Source organism: Hevea brasiliensis, chromosome 4 (genome assembly GCF_030052815.1).
Source record: "Hevea brasiliensis isolate MT/VB/25A 57/8 chromosome 4, ASM3005281v1, whole genome shotgun sequence".
In the NCBI taxonomy this organism is placed as follows: Eukaryota; Viridiplantae; Streptophyta; class Magnoliopsida; order Malpighiales; family Euphorbiaceae; genus Hevea; species Hevea brasiliensis.
The window spans coordinates 2961955-2980611 of NC_079496.1; the positions used below are offsets into that span (position 1 = coordinate 2961955).

The 18657-nt window shown below is 35.2% G+C and overlaps 1 protein-coding gene across 1 annotated transcript; it reads right to left on the bottom strand.

Annotated features, from left to right (window-relative positions):
- Positions 1–2: 2 nt before the first annotated feature.
- LOC110631919 (histidine-containing phosphotransfer protein 1) lies at positions 3–2019 on the bottom strand. Its single transcript, XM_021779941.2, has 6 exons — positions 1530–2019; positions 1241–1371; positions 1021–1089; positions 663–734; positions 376–448; positions 3–261 (listed from the first exon to the last, which is right to left on the bottom strand). The coding sequence occupies exons 1-6, from the start codon at positions 1587–1589 to the stop codon at positions 181–183; spliced, it is 486 nt and encodes a 161-aa protein (XP_021635633.2). The 5' UTR covers positions 1590–2019; the 3' UTR covers positions 3–180.
- Positions 2020–18657: the final 16638 nt, after the last annotated feature.

The following is an 18657-nucleotide window of genomic DNA, read 5'->3' on the forward strand; positions in this document are numbered from 1 at the left end:
CATAAACAGGAAAGGTTCTCTTGAAGATCATAATGAGAAGTGGCAATAGATGAGAATCTTTATCTTCACATAACTCATACAAAGCACAAACCCCATTAATTAAACAGAACCTTACGGTGAAAGACAAGTGAGACACAAAACCAAAAAAAAAAAAAAAAAAGAGTTTCTCTACAGTGATCCTCACAATTTCACTTTATAACCTTGAAAACTCAATTCTTCAATTGGAATTGACCCACCAGCTGCCACAATTTGTTGCTCCAGCTGCAATAAACCATATTCAACATTTTAAGAAACAAAAATGAATATAGACTTGACGAGTAGATTTCTTTAGACAAAATAACTTGTAGTTTAAACAAAGCATCATTCTCTACTCACCCTGATTAGAGTTTCAAGCTTGTTTTTCACAAGACAATACTCTTGCCTTACTTGTTGCAGGCATTTCAAGCACCTGAAATTCATGCATCCAACAACTTGGTAATTAATATATGTAATAATGCAAAGATTTCATGGCCCAAAATTCATATCCTCAGACACAAAAGAGAGACTTAAAAAAAAAAAAAGACACAATAAGAGAGAAAAAAATATATATACATGTTGGAAGGAGGGGGATTTTAAAAAAAGAAACTAGGTGAAGGTGAATGAGGGAGAGTAGAATAGCTTACGCTTCAGAGTTCTGCTCCTCACAGAAGTTGCGGAAAGCAATGCAGGCATTTTTAACCCTCTGTGCACCTATGCTGTTCAACAGAAAGAAGCCCAGTTTCTTTTCTCATCAAACAAGAAATGAGCTAAACAGGAAACATGTAACTCTATATCTTACTTTCTACTCTGGGTCCGATCTGAAATGTATACATTTTTTTTTTTTTTTTTGAGATTCACTGGACTTTCTTGGTCATAAAATGTGGCTCAAGACTTCAATCTCGGACACAAGATGGATAAAAGTTCAAACAGTGCTAAAAGTGTAGTGTAGGTAGAAGCCAATGGCTCAACAAGACAGCAAAGAAAGTGCAAAGCAACATATACCTGGAGCTGCTACCCTTCAACTGGTGCACATGGGCATCAACCCTTTTGAAGTCTACAATTTGCTGATCTCTACAAAAGAAGTCAAGAAAAACCCAAAGAAAAAACCAGCAGTCAGCTAGAATTAACCATCACAAACAGTGAAGCCTAAATAAAACAAAGCAGTCTCGGATGAGAAAGTTCGGACGGGGAGGGGGAATTGGAAGGAGGGAAAAATCCTTACAAAGCTCTAGTGAGATCATTAAGAAGCCTCTCAGAATCTTCAAAGAAGAGAGACACCACTTCAACAACAAAATCTGGGTTGCTCTCATCTTGCAGTAGCTGAAGCTGTGTAAACTGACCGTCCAGAAAACCCTTCATCCACCCGAAGAAGGGGGAAAAAAAAGAACAAAAAAAGGATACCCAACACGAATTAAACAAAAGAACCAAAAAGAAGGGGAAAAAACACACAAGAGATCAAGTACAAGAAGAAATATAAGAACAAAAACTGATTTACATTTCCAGTGCTTTACCTCCCTAAACAAGGACTTTGTATATTCAACCCATGTTCTCTGCATCTGACCCACCTCCATGCCTTGCCCCGATTGCTCTCTCTCTCTCTCTCTCTCTCTCTCTCTCTCTCTGCGTAACACACACAGATTGGTTCTTGAAGCTGTGACTCAAGAAAGCTTGGTGGCTTAAATTTGCAGATCTTGGGAAATTATTGCAAAATCAAAGTGGAAATAAAAGCGCTAGAAGCACCTTGAGAAAGGGAATTGATGAATTTAATGGCAAAAGCCAAAAAAGATCCGAAATTTCGCTTGCTTTTGGAGTATGTCTGGTACCCCAGTACAGCATACAGCATTAATGGACTCTATCCATCTTTTTTTCTTCACCCTTTCCTCTGGATTTGTGCTGTTTTTCTTTTCTTGAAAGCTTTACTTTTTAGCTCACAGAATCACAGACCCCCCACCATTTCCTCCTCTTCATACATCATTTTAAGCGCCTGAAAGAGCCCATATTCCATCATCTTGTAATATTCCCTTTTTTTCAAAAAAAATATATATTTTTTTATTATTATTTTCCTCTTTTCTCGTTTCAATGTGCTCATGAAACTATTGGTCGGCTTCTGATTGAAAGCTACACATGGGTTTGGCGTAGAAGTGACTTCAGGCCATCAAGCTTTTTTCGCTTTCAAAAGATTTGGAAAGATTGTTATTTATCCTCTTACAAATTATAAACACTTGATTATTAATCATACCCAGAAACATTTTATTCCTCGATCTGCATTTCTATTTTATTTTATTCATAATTTCATCTAATTGATAAATCCTATTTTTTTATTATTTATTATAAATCATTTCCAATTAAAATGGTGAGGTGAGCTATGAATTGAACGGCACACACCATGGGGCTGATGAACTTAAGCAAATTAGTTAGGACTAGTGGATCCATAGAAAAATTGCCACGTGTGTTCCTAGCACCAACGTGTAAATACGATTGTTGGCTTTATATATCCACCGTCCAAAATCTTTTTTTTTTTTACAACATGGATTAATTTTATATATATATATATATATATATATATTTAAAATAAGGTATTAGGTCCTTTTATTAATTAATTTTATCATGTCCTGCGCCTCCCAAGCGATAAAAAAGGAATATTGCGGTTTGCCTTTCCACTACCACCATAAACCCCAAGAGAATCCTTATCATTATGATTATGTTTTTTTCTATTAGGGCAAATGAGGGTATTATTCTCTCTTTTCATCATTCGAATGTATCCTGAAAAGATTGCATTTGGGAGTGGAGAAGATATTCTTTTTCAATGACACGATGAGCATCTTCAAACTCGCAATGGGGAAGATCTAATCTCAGTCTGAATTACTTATTTTTTTTATTTATTGACATGATGCGAATCTAAATGTGTGGCTCTCCTCTTATCGCCTATATTTTCATTTTTTGTACATAAAATAATGAAGGTCGCCAAAGGCAATCTCCTTTTCCTCAACCAGCTACTAGTGCCTGACAAAATACCACCGTCCATCTCTCTCTCTCTCTCTCTCCTCGCTCCTTGTGGTGCATGATTCAATACACGAACTCATGCAAGGACACCCTTCAAATTGTAAGCATAAAAAGACTAGCTTTCCTTTTTTTTTTTTTTTTTTTTTTTCTGAAACTCCTTCCTGAATATGAAGATGGACATGAACAGGTAAGAGGAAACACTTAAGGTTCTGTGTTTATTATCATATGATGCCTATGTTCTGCGTTCTCTTCCAATTAGCAAATGAACAACAATTGAAAATTATAACCCAGGACGTGGGATTAAGTATTACAACACCCGGGTGTGCTAGAACTGGGCTTCTACAGAATATCATAAAAAATATGCACATACAAGTATGGTATTTCTATCATGATTTGCAGTCTGAGAAGCCTGTTAGATTAGTTCTTTGCATTTGGTTCGGCTAAGATGAGGGATTATTGTGACTTAAAAACCATTAAAAAGGATTTATTACAACTGGGTTAAAATGCAAGATACAAAATACATAATTCAGAAGTGTTTGAGAGATTCTCATTTTTTTTTTAAATATAATTTAATAAATACAATCTCCGATTGATGTAGCCCAACCGCAAGTATATGGATCGTACAAGTAATATAGAAAAGATATCGTTTTCACGAGTAGTTATATTAGTGATTAAATTTTTGATATAAAAATTAACTAATTTAAACTATTTTTTAAAATTAAAGCATTATATTGATATGTATTGAAGGAAGTATGAAATTTATATATGCAAAATTAATAATCTAATTAATAATATAAAGATTCAACAAAATTTGCTGTAAATTAAAATAAGCAAATTGAAATATGGCAAGCAATTAAATTTGATTAAAAATTAACAGTGATAAAAGAGGCGATTCCGGAGTTTGAGAGTTCATATTCAAGCTATTTTGAGATTTTTAAATTGATTATCTAATCTTATAGAAATTATGGATTTTAAGGAGATTAATTCTTAAATACTTTGAATACTCTTTCGAGTGAGACAAAGAGTGTCTTAATCAATCTAATCCTACTTTCGTAAAGTTAAAATTAATAAAGACCCATTAGATTCCTTAACTAATCTTTAAATCCTCTTAATCTTTAGTCTATTTCTAGATCTAAGTTAATTAAGTCCAATTGCTTGATTATCTATCACAAGGTTTTCTACTTTCGGTGCTTCAACCATGGATTAAAAAATAATACTTAATGGGATCCTACACTAAGCATGTCATTGAGCATACAAGAAATGGATAAAACTTCATTAAATCACAAAATATGGATTATCCAATCAAAATTCACAAAATATCTCAAATATTATATCCCAATTCCAGAATCTATTGAAAAACTACTCACTATTCATAATAATGACAAGAAATTTTGAGTAAATATAGAAATAAAACTTGAAACTATGCTAAGAACTAAGAAACCCAATATAAGAAAGGTAGAAAATGGTGAAGAAAAGAAGAAGAAGTAAAATCTGATCTAGAAAAGGGAAGTGGCGCCCCCTTGCTCTGTTTTCTGACGTTTTCTCTGCCTCTCTCCACTTTCTTCTTCTTTTTTCTCCCTTTCTGAAATGAGATAAGGATTTATTTATATCTTTTTGACAAGTAGCCCTAAATGGTGTGTTTGAGGTGAAGTTCACATAAGGGAATCTTCTGTTAGCTCATTATGAAGAGTTGCACAGGTTGTGCAAGTTTTTTATGCAGATTCCATGCAAAATTGATGGTTCCAGGTGCTTCCCATGATGTTGCATAAGTTATGCAAGTTGGTTGTGCAGTTTTTTCAAGCTTTGGAGTCTTCTATGAAACTGCATAAGTAGACTGTATAAGTTATGCAAGGCCTTGTGCAGTTTTTGGCATGTTTAGGGCTCTCTGCATGAAGCTGCATAAGCAAAGAATGGATCTGCATAAGTTATGCAATAGCTTATGCAGATTTTGGCTATTTTGATTGTCTCTTCCGTGAAACTACATAAGCAAAGTGTGAGACTGCATAAGTTATACAGTTTTTTGTGAAGCTGCATAAGCAATGAGTAAGTATGCATAAGTCATGCAGTAACTTATGCAGGTTTCAGCAGGTTTTGAAAATTGCTTCTTCTTCCTATTTAGAACTGTACAACTTATGCGGCAAGTTATGCACATTTTGGCCACTTTGCATTCTTTAACTTTTAAGCTTTGTTTTTGACATCTTTAGCTATAAGAATCACTCTTCTCTGACATAATTTCATTTTAGTCCCTCAAAAACACTATTTTACCTACAAAATAAAGTAAAAATTATAATTTAATTCAAAAATTGACAATCTTGAAAAACTATCTAAATAACTAATAAAATTAGTTAAAAGTTACTAACAAATAAATAAAATGACTATGAAATTAAACTTAAATAACTATGCAAAATGCATGTATTAAATAACCCCAAACTCAAATTGTTGTTTGTCCTCAAGAAAACTTTAAAATATAATACAATTTTTTAGGGGTGTCTTGTCCAAAGAGCTATGAAAATCACCTATTAAAGTAACTTAACATACCTTTAGCCATACCAACAATCCATATACCCATCATTCAATATGCAAAGAATCTATTGCTTATTCAAGCTTTCACCGCTTAGCCATCAAGTTAATTATCATCCAAAATTCTCAAACCAACTAATCAAAAGAGAAAGTTATGCTCAAAAAGAATTCTAGATCAATCAATAGCCAAAGTGTCTCTATATAGAATGATAGAATTTAATGAATGAATTTTCAATCCCATAGGCAAACTCCCTACTCCTATCTCCACTAATGTAGCAAGTATTATCAAGAGATCAAATGTCTTTTTAGGGATGTAATGGGGCTATGGGGTTCAACATGAGGCTAAGAAGAAAAAGGGTAAAAAGGATTCATAGTATGATAATATTTTCAATCTTGAAAACATAAGGTACACCTCTTATTACCTTTTTTTTTCATCTCTTTTTTTCTTTTTCTCTTTTTTTTATAATTTTTCTTTTTCTTTCTTTTTTTTTCTCTTTCCTTTTTTTATATAAAAAGAGGAGAGAAATACACAATGAGAATTTTTAATTGCTAGCATATTTTACAAAATACATAAAATGGAGAGACACTTTGATACTTTAAGTTTGTATCTTGTATCTTCTCTTGATTATTGTCCCTAAAAATACCACCCCCAAACTCATTTCCTTTAATTACTTTGGGTAGATTTCTTTTAATTTAAATGACAATAATGAAAAGTACATACATACTAGCATTTTTACATCATGATAAGCATTTCTTCTTCCTTTTATTATTTTTTTTTTCTTTCTCCTTTTTTTATTATTTTTTTCTTTTTTTTTATAGTGTACCTAATATTATAAATAATTATTCTCATGAAAAGGGTTAGAGTGTTTGGTTCATTGGCTAGGTAACAATAAGGGTTTCAAGAAAAATTAGAAATATAAAGGCTCAAAGGGGTTTGCAAGGGTTAATTTTAATTAGGAAAAATGCCAAAGATTTAAAATGAGAAGGTTTAAATAAAAGAATGCCTAATTATCTCTCTTTTCAAGTACAAGTTGGTATTTTGCCTCGAAAGGTTTAGAAAATTTATTATAGGATTGGCGAGACATCACTTGACTACCTTTTATCCTATAGCTCTCTCTAAACACTTTCATCTCCAAATGACTAGTTGGGTGGCTTTTTGGCTAAGAAGATGTAGGCAAAGGATAAACACTTCAAAATTTTGCACCTCTTAAGAAACTTTCAATCCACAAATCTAACCAAAGGTGAGTTAAATCGCTCTTATAAGCAACTTCTCATAACTCAAAGGACTTGGCAAAAATTTTATTTTATGAATGCATGTGTACGGTTCCTAAAAATGAATGCATTAACTAAACATAAGAAATTTATATGCAAATTTTCCATATGGTTCCTATATGAAGTATGGTATGTATGTATGTGTGTATAAAATATTTACAATATGAATGTATGATGTATGTATTGTATGAAATGAAATACACTTAGACTAAAATGCTAAAAAAAAAATTTTAAAGCAAAAATAAGTAAAAATCTTATATACACCCCCAAGCTCAAAGTGGACATTGTCCTCAATGTCAAAATAAATGCAAAGATGGGATGGGATGCAAAAAGTTGGTGCATAAAAGTGCAATAAATTAATAAATCACAAGTAAGGACTAAAATAAGTAAGTGCATAAAATAGATATGAAATATCCCACAGTGTTAAAATAAAAATAAAATTTACTTGTGATAGCAATGATGTATATCTTGTTACAAAAAGTGACAAAATTTACCTTGAATAAAAATTAGTAATTGGAAACAATTAAGGTTGAAAAGTGCCTCAATAATGCTATTAAGGTGGATGGATTTCTTAGAAATGAGTTGCTGCATAAGTTAGTGCATGGGCTGTGCAAAAACTATCATAAATAGTAAATTCTGCAGAAATTCTGTAGAAATGTGCATTGTGAACAGTGTTTTCTGCACAATCGGTAAGTAGCAGTAAAACTGCATAAGCTGTGCACCAAACTGTGCAGTTTTTAGCAGAGTAAATAAAAGAGTATGAACAGTGCTGCAACTTAAAAATACATTTCAAAAATAGTTGTTGGTTTCTAAAACTTAATTGAAATGAAAAATATCAACTGCATAAACTTCATTAACCCCAAAATTAAGACCAACATGAACAAATACATTATTTTTACAAAATGAAAGCACTAAATTCTACTATAAACAGTAATTTCTGCACAAATATGCATGTGAACAGTATCAATTTCTATAAAATTGCTCTGTGAACAGTAAAATCTACAGAATTTGCCTTATGAACAGTAAATTCTACAAAAATCTCAATTTCTACACTTAATAGGTGGTGCGTCCCTACCGCAAGTGCACGGGTCGTACAAGTAGTATAGAAAAGATATCGTTCCCACGAGGAGTTGTGTTAATGATTGAATTTTTGATATAAAAAGTTGAGTAAATTGAAATATTTTTGAAATTAAAGTAATGAATTAATGGGTATTGAAAATGTGAAATCTATGTATGCAAAATTAATAATCTATTCAACAATGTATTAATTAAACTAAAATTGCATCAAATTGAAATAAGCAAGTTCAAATATGGCAATATTCAAAATGGCAAGTAATTAAATTCGATTAGAAATTAACAATGGTAAAAAGGCGATTCCAGAGTTCGGGATTTCATATTCGAGCTATTTTGGGATTTTAAATTGGTTATCCAATCTTATGAAACTTATGGGTTTTAAGGAGATTAATTCTTAAATCCTTTGAATTCCTTTTCGAGTGAGACAAAGAGTGCCTTAATCAAACTAATCCTACTTTCGTGGAGTTAGAATTAATTAAGACCCATTAAGTTCTTTAATTAATCTGTGAATCCTCTTAATCCTTTGCCTATTTCTAGGTCTAAGTTAATTAAGTCCAATTTCTTGATTATCTATCACAAGGCCTTCTCCTTCTTTCAACCATGGATTAAGAACATCACTTAATGGGATCCTACACTAAGCATGTCATTAAGCACACAAGAAATGAATAAAACTCATTAAGACCACAAAATATGGATTACCCAATCAAAATCCACAAAATATCTCAAATATTACAACCCTTACTCCAGAATCAAAATAAAACTACTCACTATCCATAATGCTTACAAGATATATTGAGTTTAAATGGAAATAAAGCTTTAATCTAAGCTAAGGAATAAGAAATTAAACACTAGAAATGTAGAAAAATGTAAGGAAAGAAAGAAATCTGCAAATCTTGGTTAAAAATGATGTGGAAGGTGAAAGTGACTCCTCAAATTCTGCCTCTCTTCTCTTCTTTCCTTTTCTGCTCCTTCTCCCCCTCTCTAAAATGGGAAAATGAGACTATTTATAGCATTTTTCTGACATGGAGCCCTAAAATGGTATGTTCTAGGACGAATTATCTGAGAGAATCTTACACGACTCATTAATGAACTCTTTATGGACCTGCATAAGTTATGCGATCCCTTATGCGATTTCAGTGATTTTGGTTCACTTATGCGAAATCGCATGACTTGGTGCATAGGCTATGCACAATTCCGTGAAGGTGCATAAGGAGGCGAGAATGTGCATAAGCTATGCGATCCTTATGCACATTTCGGCAGTATTGGAACGATGATTTTCTCCTTATGCAGATCTGCATAGCTTATGCGGCAAGTTATGCACAATTTGGTCAATGCATATTTCATCTTGAAAACTTGTTTTTGACATCTTTGGCTGTAGAAGTCACTCCTCAATGGCAAAATTTCTCTTCAGTCCTTCAAAAACACCATTTTTCCTACAAAACAAAGTAAAAGATACAAATTAATCCAAAATTGACAATTATGAAAAACTAACTAAATAACTAATGAAATTAGCTAAAAGTGACTAATAATCAAATAAAATGGCTATGAAATTAAACCTAAATGATTATGCAAAATGTATGCATCAAATACCCCCAAATTCAAGCTTTTGCTTGTCCTCAAGCAAACTTTAAAATGTAATGCAAAATTTTTAGGGGTGCCTTATCCAAAGAGCTATGAAAATTACCTATTAAAGTAACTAAACACACCTTTAGCCATACCAACAATCCATATACCCATCCTTCAAAATGCAAAGAATCTAATGCTTATCCAAGCTTTCACCGCTTAGCCATCAAGTCAATTATCATTCAAAATCCCCAAACCAACCAATCAAAAGAGAGAGAGAGTCATGCTCAAAAGGAATTCTAGAACAATCAATAGTCATAGTGTCTCTATATAGAATGATGGAATTAAATGAATGAATGGATAATTTTCCAATCCCATAGGCAAATTCCCTATTCCTATCTCCACTTATGTAGCAAATACTATCAAGAGATCAAAGGTCTTTTTAGGGATGTAATGGGGCCATGGGGTTCAAAAATGAGGCTAAGAAGAAAAATGGGTAAAAAGGATTCAAAGCATGAGAATATTTTCAATCTTGACAACAAAAGGTACATTTCTTATTTTATTATACTTTTTTTCCTTTTCTTTATATATATATATATATATGGAGGAGAGAAATACATAATGAGAATTGTCAAGTGCAAGCATAGTTTACAAAACACATAAAAATGGAGGGACATTTGATTCTTTAAACTTGTATTTTGTATTTTCTTTTGATGATTGTCCCTAAAATTTGCTACCCCCAAACTCATTTCTTTTAATACTTTGGGTGGATTTCTTTCATTTTGAATGACAATGGTGAAAAGCACATATACTAGCACTTTTACAAGGTGACAAGCATTTCTTCTCCCTTTTATTGCATTTTTTCTTTTTTTTTTTTATTTTTTTTTTAGAAAGTGTACCTAATATTCAATATTATTCTCATGAAAAGGGTTGGAGTGTTTGGTTCATTGGCTAGGTAGCAATAAGGATTTCAAGAAAAATTAGGGATAAAAAGGCTCAAAGGGGTTTTCAAAGGTCAATTTTAATTAGGAAAAAGGGCCAAAGGTTTAAAATGAGAAGGTTTAAATCAAAGAATGCCTAATCATCTCTCTTTTCAAGTACAAGCTGGTATTTCGCCTTGAAAGGTTTAGAAAATTTGTTCTAGGATTGGTGAGACATCATTTGACTACCTTATATCCAATAACTCCCTCTAAGCATTCCAATCTCCAAAGGACTAGTTGGGTGGCTTTTTGGCTAAGAAGATATAGGCAAGGGATAGACACTTCAAAATCTTGCACCTTTTAGGAAACTTTCAATCCACAAACCCAACTAAAAGGTGAGTCAAATCACTCTCATAGGCACATTTTCAATACTCAAGGGATTTGGCAAAAGAATTTAATGCATGATGCATGATTCCTAAAAATGAGTAATGCATTAACTAAATGGAAGAAGTCTATTTGTATGCAATGTGTACAATTTCTAAGTGATGTATAATATGTGTGTAAATGTGTTATGTATATGTATGTATGGATGTGTATGTAAATATTTACAATATATGTAAATAGAATGGGATGAGATGCTCCTATACTCAAAATGTGAAAAATAAAGCCAAAAAATCAGAATGTGCACCCCCAAACTCAAAATTGGACATTGTCCTCAATGTCTCAATTAGTAGATAACCAAAACTCAAAGCAAATAATATTGACCAGGAATTGTAAAGATTAAGAGCAAAAAGAAAGAGTTACCTGGTATGGGGCAGAGGAGAATTCAAGATATAAAGGGATGCATAAGAAGTCGCATGAGTTATGCGAGTTAAGTCTTTATCAGAACATGTGCATAAGTAGGGTGCATAAGCCGTGCGGTTCTGCATGAGTGGCAATATGGGTTGCATAGGCTATACAGGACATTTACATAAGGGGAATGCAGCCTGTGCAGTTATGCATAAGTAGCAGAAAGGGTTGCACAGGCTGTGCAAAATATCTGCATAAGGAAATTCATAGCCTGTGCAGTGTATACAAAAGCTGCTGCATGAGGATTGGCAAGGGGGAAATGTACAACCAGCAGTAGAAGCATTGAAATATATACAGAGTATGGGCAAATATGTACAAAAGGGCAATAAGTGCAATGAAAATCAAAGAAAACTAATGTAATAGCTATCCAATGAAACTTCAAGAAAAACAGAATTTAAAACAAACTAATTCAAAACAAACAAACATAATTCAAAACAAACTATAAATGATTGAACATATTTACAAAGGAAAAGTCCTACAAGTTGGAACAAAAGTAAAACAAAAACTAATCTAGTTCTATTGTTTTGCCCTTGTCCAAGGATGTTGCTAAGGGGCTGGTGGCTGCTGCCTGCTGTCTAAATGATGGTGCTGGAGGAGGTGATGGAGGTGGAGGTGGCATTCCCAGAAAGATCATGAGTTGCTTCACCATCTCCTTCAATTCTTTCTGCTTGTCCCTGGTTTCCATGACAAGGTCAAATAGTTGATCATGACGATCCTTGAGTGTATCAAGACCAGTGTCAAGCTTCCTATCCACAAAGTATATGTCATCACTAAGCCTTTCAAGATAGGTGAATAAGGCCTTAGTATTGAATGCAGGAGGGGCTGTGGATGAGGAAGGTTCAGCTGTAGGAGGTATGGGCTGAGCAGAGGCTGCTGGGGGCTCTTGTGCAGACTGAGGGGGCGGGATAGGTTCAGTGGAGTGCTGTGGGGGTGATGGAAAAGGTTGGGCTTCTAGTTGTGCAATGGGCTCAGTTTTTGCTGCAGGTTGTGCAATGTCAGAATGTGGCAAACTGAACCCTGTTTTAGATAGGTGTGCAGCATCAAAATATAAAGTGTCCACAAGTGCTGGTATTGGGTGCTCTTCAGGGTTAAAACCAAAATGTTTGGCTATAACTGTTATAAGCCCAGCCAGGACAATGTCACCTATGGATTTAGTGGCAATATGCAACACATGCTCACAAAAGAAATAACCAGGAGAAACCTTGACCTTGTGAAATGCACACCATAACATAAATAATTCAGATTTCCCCACAGCACCAGAACTAGTCCCTCTACCTAATATGGTGCTAGCAATCAGCCTATGAATAAGCCTAAGTGCAGGGTCAAGTATTTGGGAGGTTTTTGATCTTCCAGCAGAGAAAGTTTGGGGTTGGTTTGTGATAATTCTCCAAAATTGGGCAGCATTCCAAATACCCTTGTTGGCTACCTCTACTCCAGTATGTGGCACCCGAAATAACCCATCAATTGCAAAACCAAAAATTCTATGAAATTGGTCCAATGATGACTCTATTTTGCCCCAAACATCTAAATTTCATAATTGGCTTATGGTCTACATCATGCAATTTGAGGGTAGCAGAGAATGAAGAAATAAACTCCAAAACTAGAGTTGGATAAACTATCTCCAGCTTATGCACAAATTCCATCCAACCCATACCATCAAGATATGCAACTACATTGTCAAATAAACCAAGAGATTGTAGAGAATCGGCAGAAATATACCTAGTGGGTTGTACCCTCCTATCCTTGAGTCTCTTAAAAGCTGCCTTTTGAATTGTATCAGGAAGAGGCCAAGGTAGCTTTGATAGCTGTGAGGCTACTGAAATTGGCTTTTTGCTGGAAGAGGGTGTGGAGGCTGGAGCTTTTGGCTTTTTGGGTGGTGGTTCCGACAATGGGGTGGGTGGTTCTTTGCGTTTGGATAGAGGAGGGGCAGAGGACATGGGTCGCACAGATTTCGATCGGATTTTTCATTTGTACGTGGTTGTGGGAGGTGGTGGGGGTGTTTCTTATGGAGGGGAATTAGGGTTTGGGGGTATTGTTGACAATGGTGAAACCTGGAGAGGGGAAGTTGGACGGGAATGGGGAGGCGACTCCATTGCCGATGGAGAGGATGGAGAGATAAGGGCGGAAATGAAAATGCAGGGGGAAGTTTAGGGTTTATGTGGTGAAAATGCTAGTGGAGAAGAAGGGAGAGAGACAATGCCGGAAGGAATGGAGGTTGAAGGACGGTCGTGGATAGAAGAGTCGGGAAGTGGAGGTGGGAATTTTGGTTACCGAAAAGGAATTTGATTTGAATCAGGTTTGTGTAGAGACTGCATAAGCGAAAAGTGATTTATGCATAACCTGTGCACTCTTTTATACATGTTTCAGATTGATTTGAACTTCAGAGAAATAGCTCATGCACAAGTGCATAAGTCATGCACTGTCCTTATGCACTGTTCGGCAGGTATTGAAATCTTGGGTTGGTGGTCATGCAGTTGTGCATAAGTCATGCACCTTCCTTATGCACCTCTTGGTGGGTTTTGGTGTTTGGAAAATGTGGTTATGCAGTTGTGCATAAGCTATGCACTTTGCTTATGCATGTTTCGGTGACTTTCGAAATTTTGAGGAGTGAAGTCATGTGGGAGTGCATAAGTTATGCACTCCCCTTATGCACCTCTCGGCGGATTTGGCTTTTCAGAGAATCGGGTCATGCAGAAGTGCATAGGTCATGCACTCTGCTTATGCACTCTTCGGCAACTTTTGGAATTTGGGTTGGTGGTCATGCAGATGTGCATAAGTTATGCACTCTGCTTATACACTCTTCGGTGGGTTTTGAAATTCAGAGTGTGAGGTCATGCAGAAGTGCATAAGCTATGCACTCTGCTTATGCACCCCTCGGCAAGTGTGGAATTTTCGGATTTCTGGTCATGCAGAAGTGCATAGGTCATGCACTCTGCTTATGCATCCCTCGGCAGGTTTGGAGATTCAGAATTTCTGGTCATGCAGAAGTGCATAAGTTATGCACTCTGCTTATGCAGACTTCGGCAGAGAGAGAAAATGAAGAATTTGAAGTTATGCAAATGTGCATAAGTTATGCAAATGTGCATAATTCATGCACTCTGCTTATGCAGGTTTCAAAAGATATGAAATTTGACAAAATTAAGCTATGCAGAGTTGCATAAGCTATGCACTCTCCTTATGCACTTGCAATAAAGGTAAAAAATGGCAAGAATTGTGGTTATACAGGATTGCATAAGCTATGCAGTTGCTTATGCACAATTCAATAAGATTAAGATTGCAATGGAACATGAATTGCAAGGGTGAAAAATACCCTAGAATGAAGAAATATAATTCCATGAAGTATAAACCATGAGAAATTTTCATCAAAAACACATCAATACATACAAAATCCATCAAAATTTCATCACACAAGCATGTAAAAGTAAATCCTGCATAAAAGGCATTTGTGACCCATGCCATTTTGACTCGAATTCTGCAAATCAACATTTAGCACATTAAAAACTCAATAAAATCTGCATAAAGTTGCATCTATTCACAAATGATGACCTCCCTAAGTCATGCCAAGAAAATGCAATATTGTCCACCTTGAATCCACAACCCAAGTAAGCTCAAAACTGCAAAAATGGCTCACTTACCACCATATTAACATTAAAAGCACATATACTTAAAAGTCACACACCCCACCTCACCAAAAACACAAGCCATTTGCTGCAGACACCCTTTTTGCTGCAGATTTCATTTTTCCTCTTTGCATAAACCAGGTAGCAGACCCTGCACTGGTTATGCAGCAAAAATCAATCAATTTGTAGGAGATTTAAAGAACATAATTTCAGGTTAAGGGTCACTCCCCAGCAGTTCACCAACCTTCCTCCATTGAAATATATCTACAAGGGACAAAATTTCAACAATGAGGGTCACTCCCCAGCAGTTCACCAACCTTCCTCCATTGAAATATATCTACAAGGGACAAAATTTCAACAATGTCAAAAATTGAATTTGGGGAGATTCAAGATAAAAACAAAAGCAATGAGAATAAAGGTAAATTAGCAAAAGCAAAATAAAAGGACTTGGGATGCCTCCCAAGAGGGCTAATTTATAGTCCTTAGCTGGACTCTTCATGAATTTCACTGAAAAGAGGTGAGGGATTGGAGAGCTTGTAACAGCTTGCTCCCTTTATTGGGTCTCCAGATATGTAATGTTTCAATCTATGCCCATTGACCTTAAAATTCCCAGATTTTTCACTCCAAATTTCAATTGCTCCATAAGGGAAAACTTTATAAACTCTATATGGACCAGTCCACCTTAACTTAAGTTTTCCAGGGAACAATTTCAATCTTGAATTGAACAACAAAACTGAATCACCTTCTTTGAATTCCTTTTTCCTAAGATGCTTATCATGCCAAACTTTAGTTCTTTCTTTGTAAATACGGGCACTTTCATAAGCATCCATCCTCAATTCTTCAAGCTCATTAAGTTGCAATAGTCTCTTTTCACCAGCTTGCTTAAGATCAAAATTCAAGGTCTGAATGGCCCAATATGCTTTATGTTCTAGCTCCACAGGTAAATGACAAGACTTACCATACACCAACCTAAAGGGAGTAGTTCCTATAGGGGTTTTGTAGGCAGTCCTATATGCCCATAAAGCATCATCTAGTTTGATAGACCAATCTTTCCGAGAATTGTTCACTGTTTTCTCCAAAATATGCTTGAGCTCTCTGCTAGAAATTTCAACTTGTCCTGAAGTTTGAGGGTGGTATGGGGTAGCTATCTTGTGCACTACACCATACTTCCTCATTAAGCTCTCAAATTGCTTATTGCAAAAATGGGAACCCCCATCACTAATTACAGCCCTAGGAGCTCCAAATCTGCCCAAGACAAATTTCTTCAAGAATTTCACTACCACTCTAGCATCATTAGTTGGAGTTGCAATAGCTTCCACCCACTTTGACACATAGTCAACTCCAACTAGGATGTATCTATTACCAAATGAAGGAGGAAATGGCCCCATAAAATCTATTCCCCAAACATCGAATAATTCCACTTCAAGAATATTATTTAGGGGCATTTGATCTCTTTTTGACAAATTTCCACTCCTTTGGCATTTATCACATTCCAACACAAATTTCCTCACATCCTTAAAAAGATTTGGCCAAAAAAAACCAGCTTGTAGAATTTTACTAGCTGTTTTAGAGATTCCAAAATGTCCTCCATAATCAGAAGCATGACAATGATGCATAATACTCTGTATCTCCTCTTCAGGAATACATCTCCTTATTAAACCATCACAGCATCTCCTAAAGAGTAAAGGGTCATCCCATCTATAAAATTTCACCTCATGTAAAAACTTTTTCTTTTGATGCCATGTCATACCTAGGGGTAAAACTCCACAAGATAGATAATTCACAAAGTCTGCATACCAAGGTAGTTTAGCAACAAGAAAGAAAAGTTGTTCATCCAATAAAAACTCATCAATAGGGATTTCATCCAATTCTTCATCATCCAATTTCAGCCTACTAAGATTATCAGCAACTACATTTTCAACTCCCTTCTTATCTCTAATCTCCAAATCAAACTCTTGTAACATCAGAATCCACCTAATGAGCCTAGGTTTAGCCTCCTTTTTACGGAGCAAATACTTGATGGCTGCATGATCTGAAAATATAACCACCTTTGAGTCAATAATGTAAGGTCTGAATTTTTCCAATGCAAAGACAATTGCTAAAAATTCCTTTTCAGTTGTTGCATAATTTGTTTGAGCCTCATCTAGTGTTATACTAACATAATAAATAGCATAAGCCTTTTTGTCATTTCTTTGACCAAGAACAGCCCCAATTGCATAGTTGCTAGCATCACACATAATTTCAAAAGGTAGGCTCCAATCAGGTGGTTGTATGATTGGTGCAGTGATAAGAGCTTGCTTCAACCTGCAAAAGGCATCCAAACACTCTTGGTCAAATACAAATGGTGTGTCATTACTTAACAAATTAGACAAAGGTTTGGCTATTTTAGAAAAATCCTTGATAAAGCGTCTGTAGAACCCAGCATGTCCTAGGAAACTTCGAATTCCTTTGACATTAGTAGGAGGAGCCATCTTCTCTATCACTTCAACTTTGGCTTTATCAACCTCTATTCCTCTGTTAGACACCAAATGTCCAAGCACTATCCCTTCCTGAACCATGAAATGACACTTTTCCCAATTTAACACAAGGTCAGTATCTGCACATCGCTGCAAAATTTTAGAAAGGTTAGCCAAGCATATGTCAAATGAAGATCCATAAATAGAAAAATCATCCATAAAAACCTCCATTATGTCTTCAATGAAATCTGAGAAGATTGCCATCATGCACCTTTGAAAAGTGGCTAGTGCATTACACAACCCAAATGGCATCCTCCTATAAGCAAAGGTTCCATATGGACAAGTAAAAGTGGTTTTCTCTTGATCATTTGGATGGATAGGGATTTGAAAAAAACCTAAATATCCATCTAAATAGCAAAAGTAAGAATGCCTAGCCAGTCTTTCTAACATCTGATCAATGAAGGGAAGTGGAAAATGATCTTTTCTAGTGGCAACATTTAGTTTTCTGTAATCTATGCACATTCGCCAACTAGTCACCGTTCTAGTGGGAATTAATTCATTATTTTCATTTTTGACAACTGTCATTCCACCCTTTTTTGGGACAACATGTACTGGGCTCACCCAAGTACTATCTGAGATAGGGTATATGATCCCTGCATCGAGCAACTTCAAAATTTCCTTTTTAACAACTTCTTTCATATTTGGGTTCAACCTCCTTTGATGTTCAATAGATGGCTTACAATTCTCTTCCAAAATGATTCTATGCATGCAAAAGTGTGGGCTTATTCCCTTAATGTCATCTATGGTGTATCCTAAGACTTTTCTGAATTGCCTCAACACTCTTAACAACTTATCAGCCTCTAAAGTACTCAAATTTGCATTTACAATTACTGGATAAGTGTTATTGGTGCCAAGAAATTCATACCTGAGCTGAGAAGGAAGTTGCTTAAGTTCTACCTTAGGTGCATCTTCTTCCTTGAATGATGGTTGCTTAAATTCAACTTTTTCCTCTTGTGTGAGTTGAAAAACTAGAGCAGAAATAAATGGTGGACTACCCTCTAGATGTTGAGCATATGCAGCCACATGAGGGTTGTCATAGTCTATGCCTTCTCCATGAACCAAACAATTTTCAAGTGGATCTTCTGGATATTTCTTTCTGAAGTGTTCTTCAACCAGCTCATCAATAATATCAACTCTCAAGCAAGTATCAGCTTCAGAATGATGTTTCTTCATAGTGTTATTAATATTGAAAACCAATTGCTCTTCACCAACTCTAAGAGTCAATTTTTCTCCCTTCACGTCAATCAAAGCACCAGCTGTAGCCAGGAAAGGCCTTCCCAAGATAATTGGAATATTAAAATC

Coding starts and splice junctions, on each gene's coding strand:
- LOC110631919 (XM_021779941.2), bottom strand. CDS start 1,589: ATGGAGGTGGGTCAGATGCAGAGAACATGGGTTGAATATACAAAGTCC. Junction 1,372..1,529: donor CAAAGTCCTTGTTTAGGGAG/GTAAAGCACTGG, acceptor GGGTGGATGAAG/GGTTTTCTGGACGGTCAGTT. Junction 735..1,020: donor TTGAAGGGTAGCAGCTCCAG/GTATATGTTGCT, acceptor TCTGTTGAACAG/CATAGGTGCACAGAGGGTTA.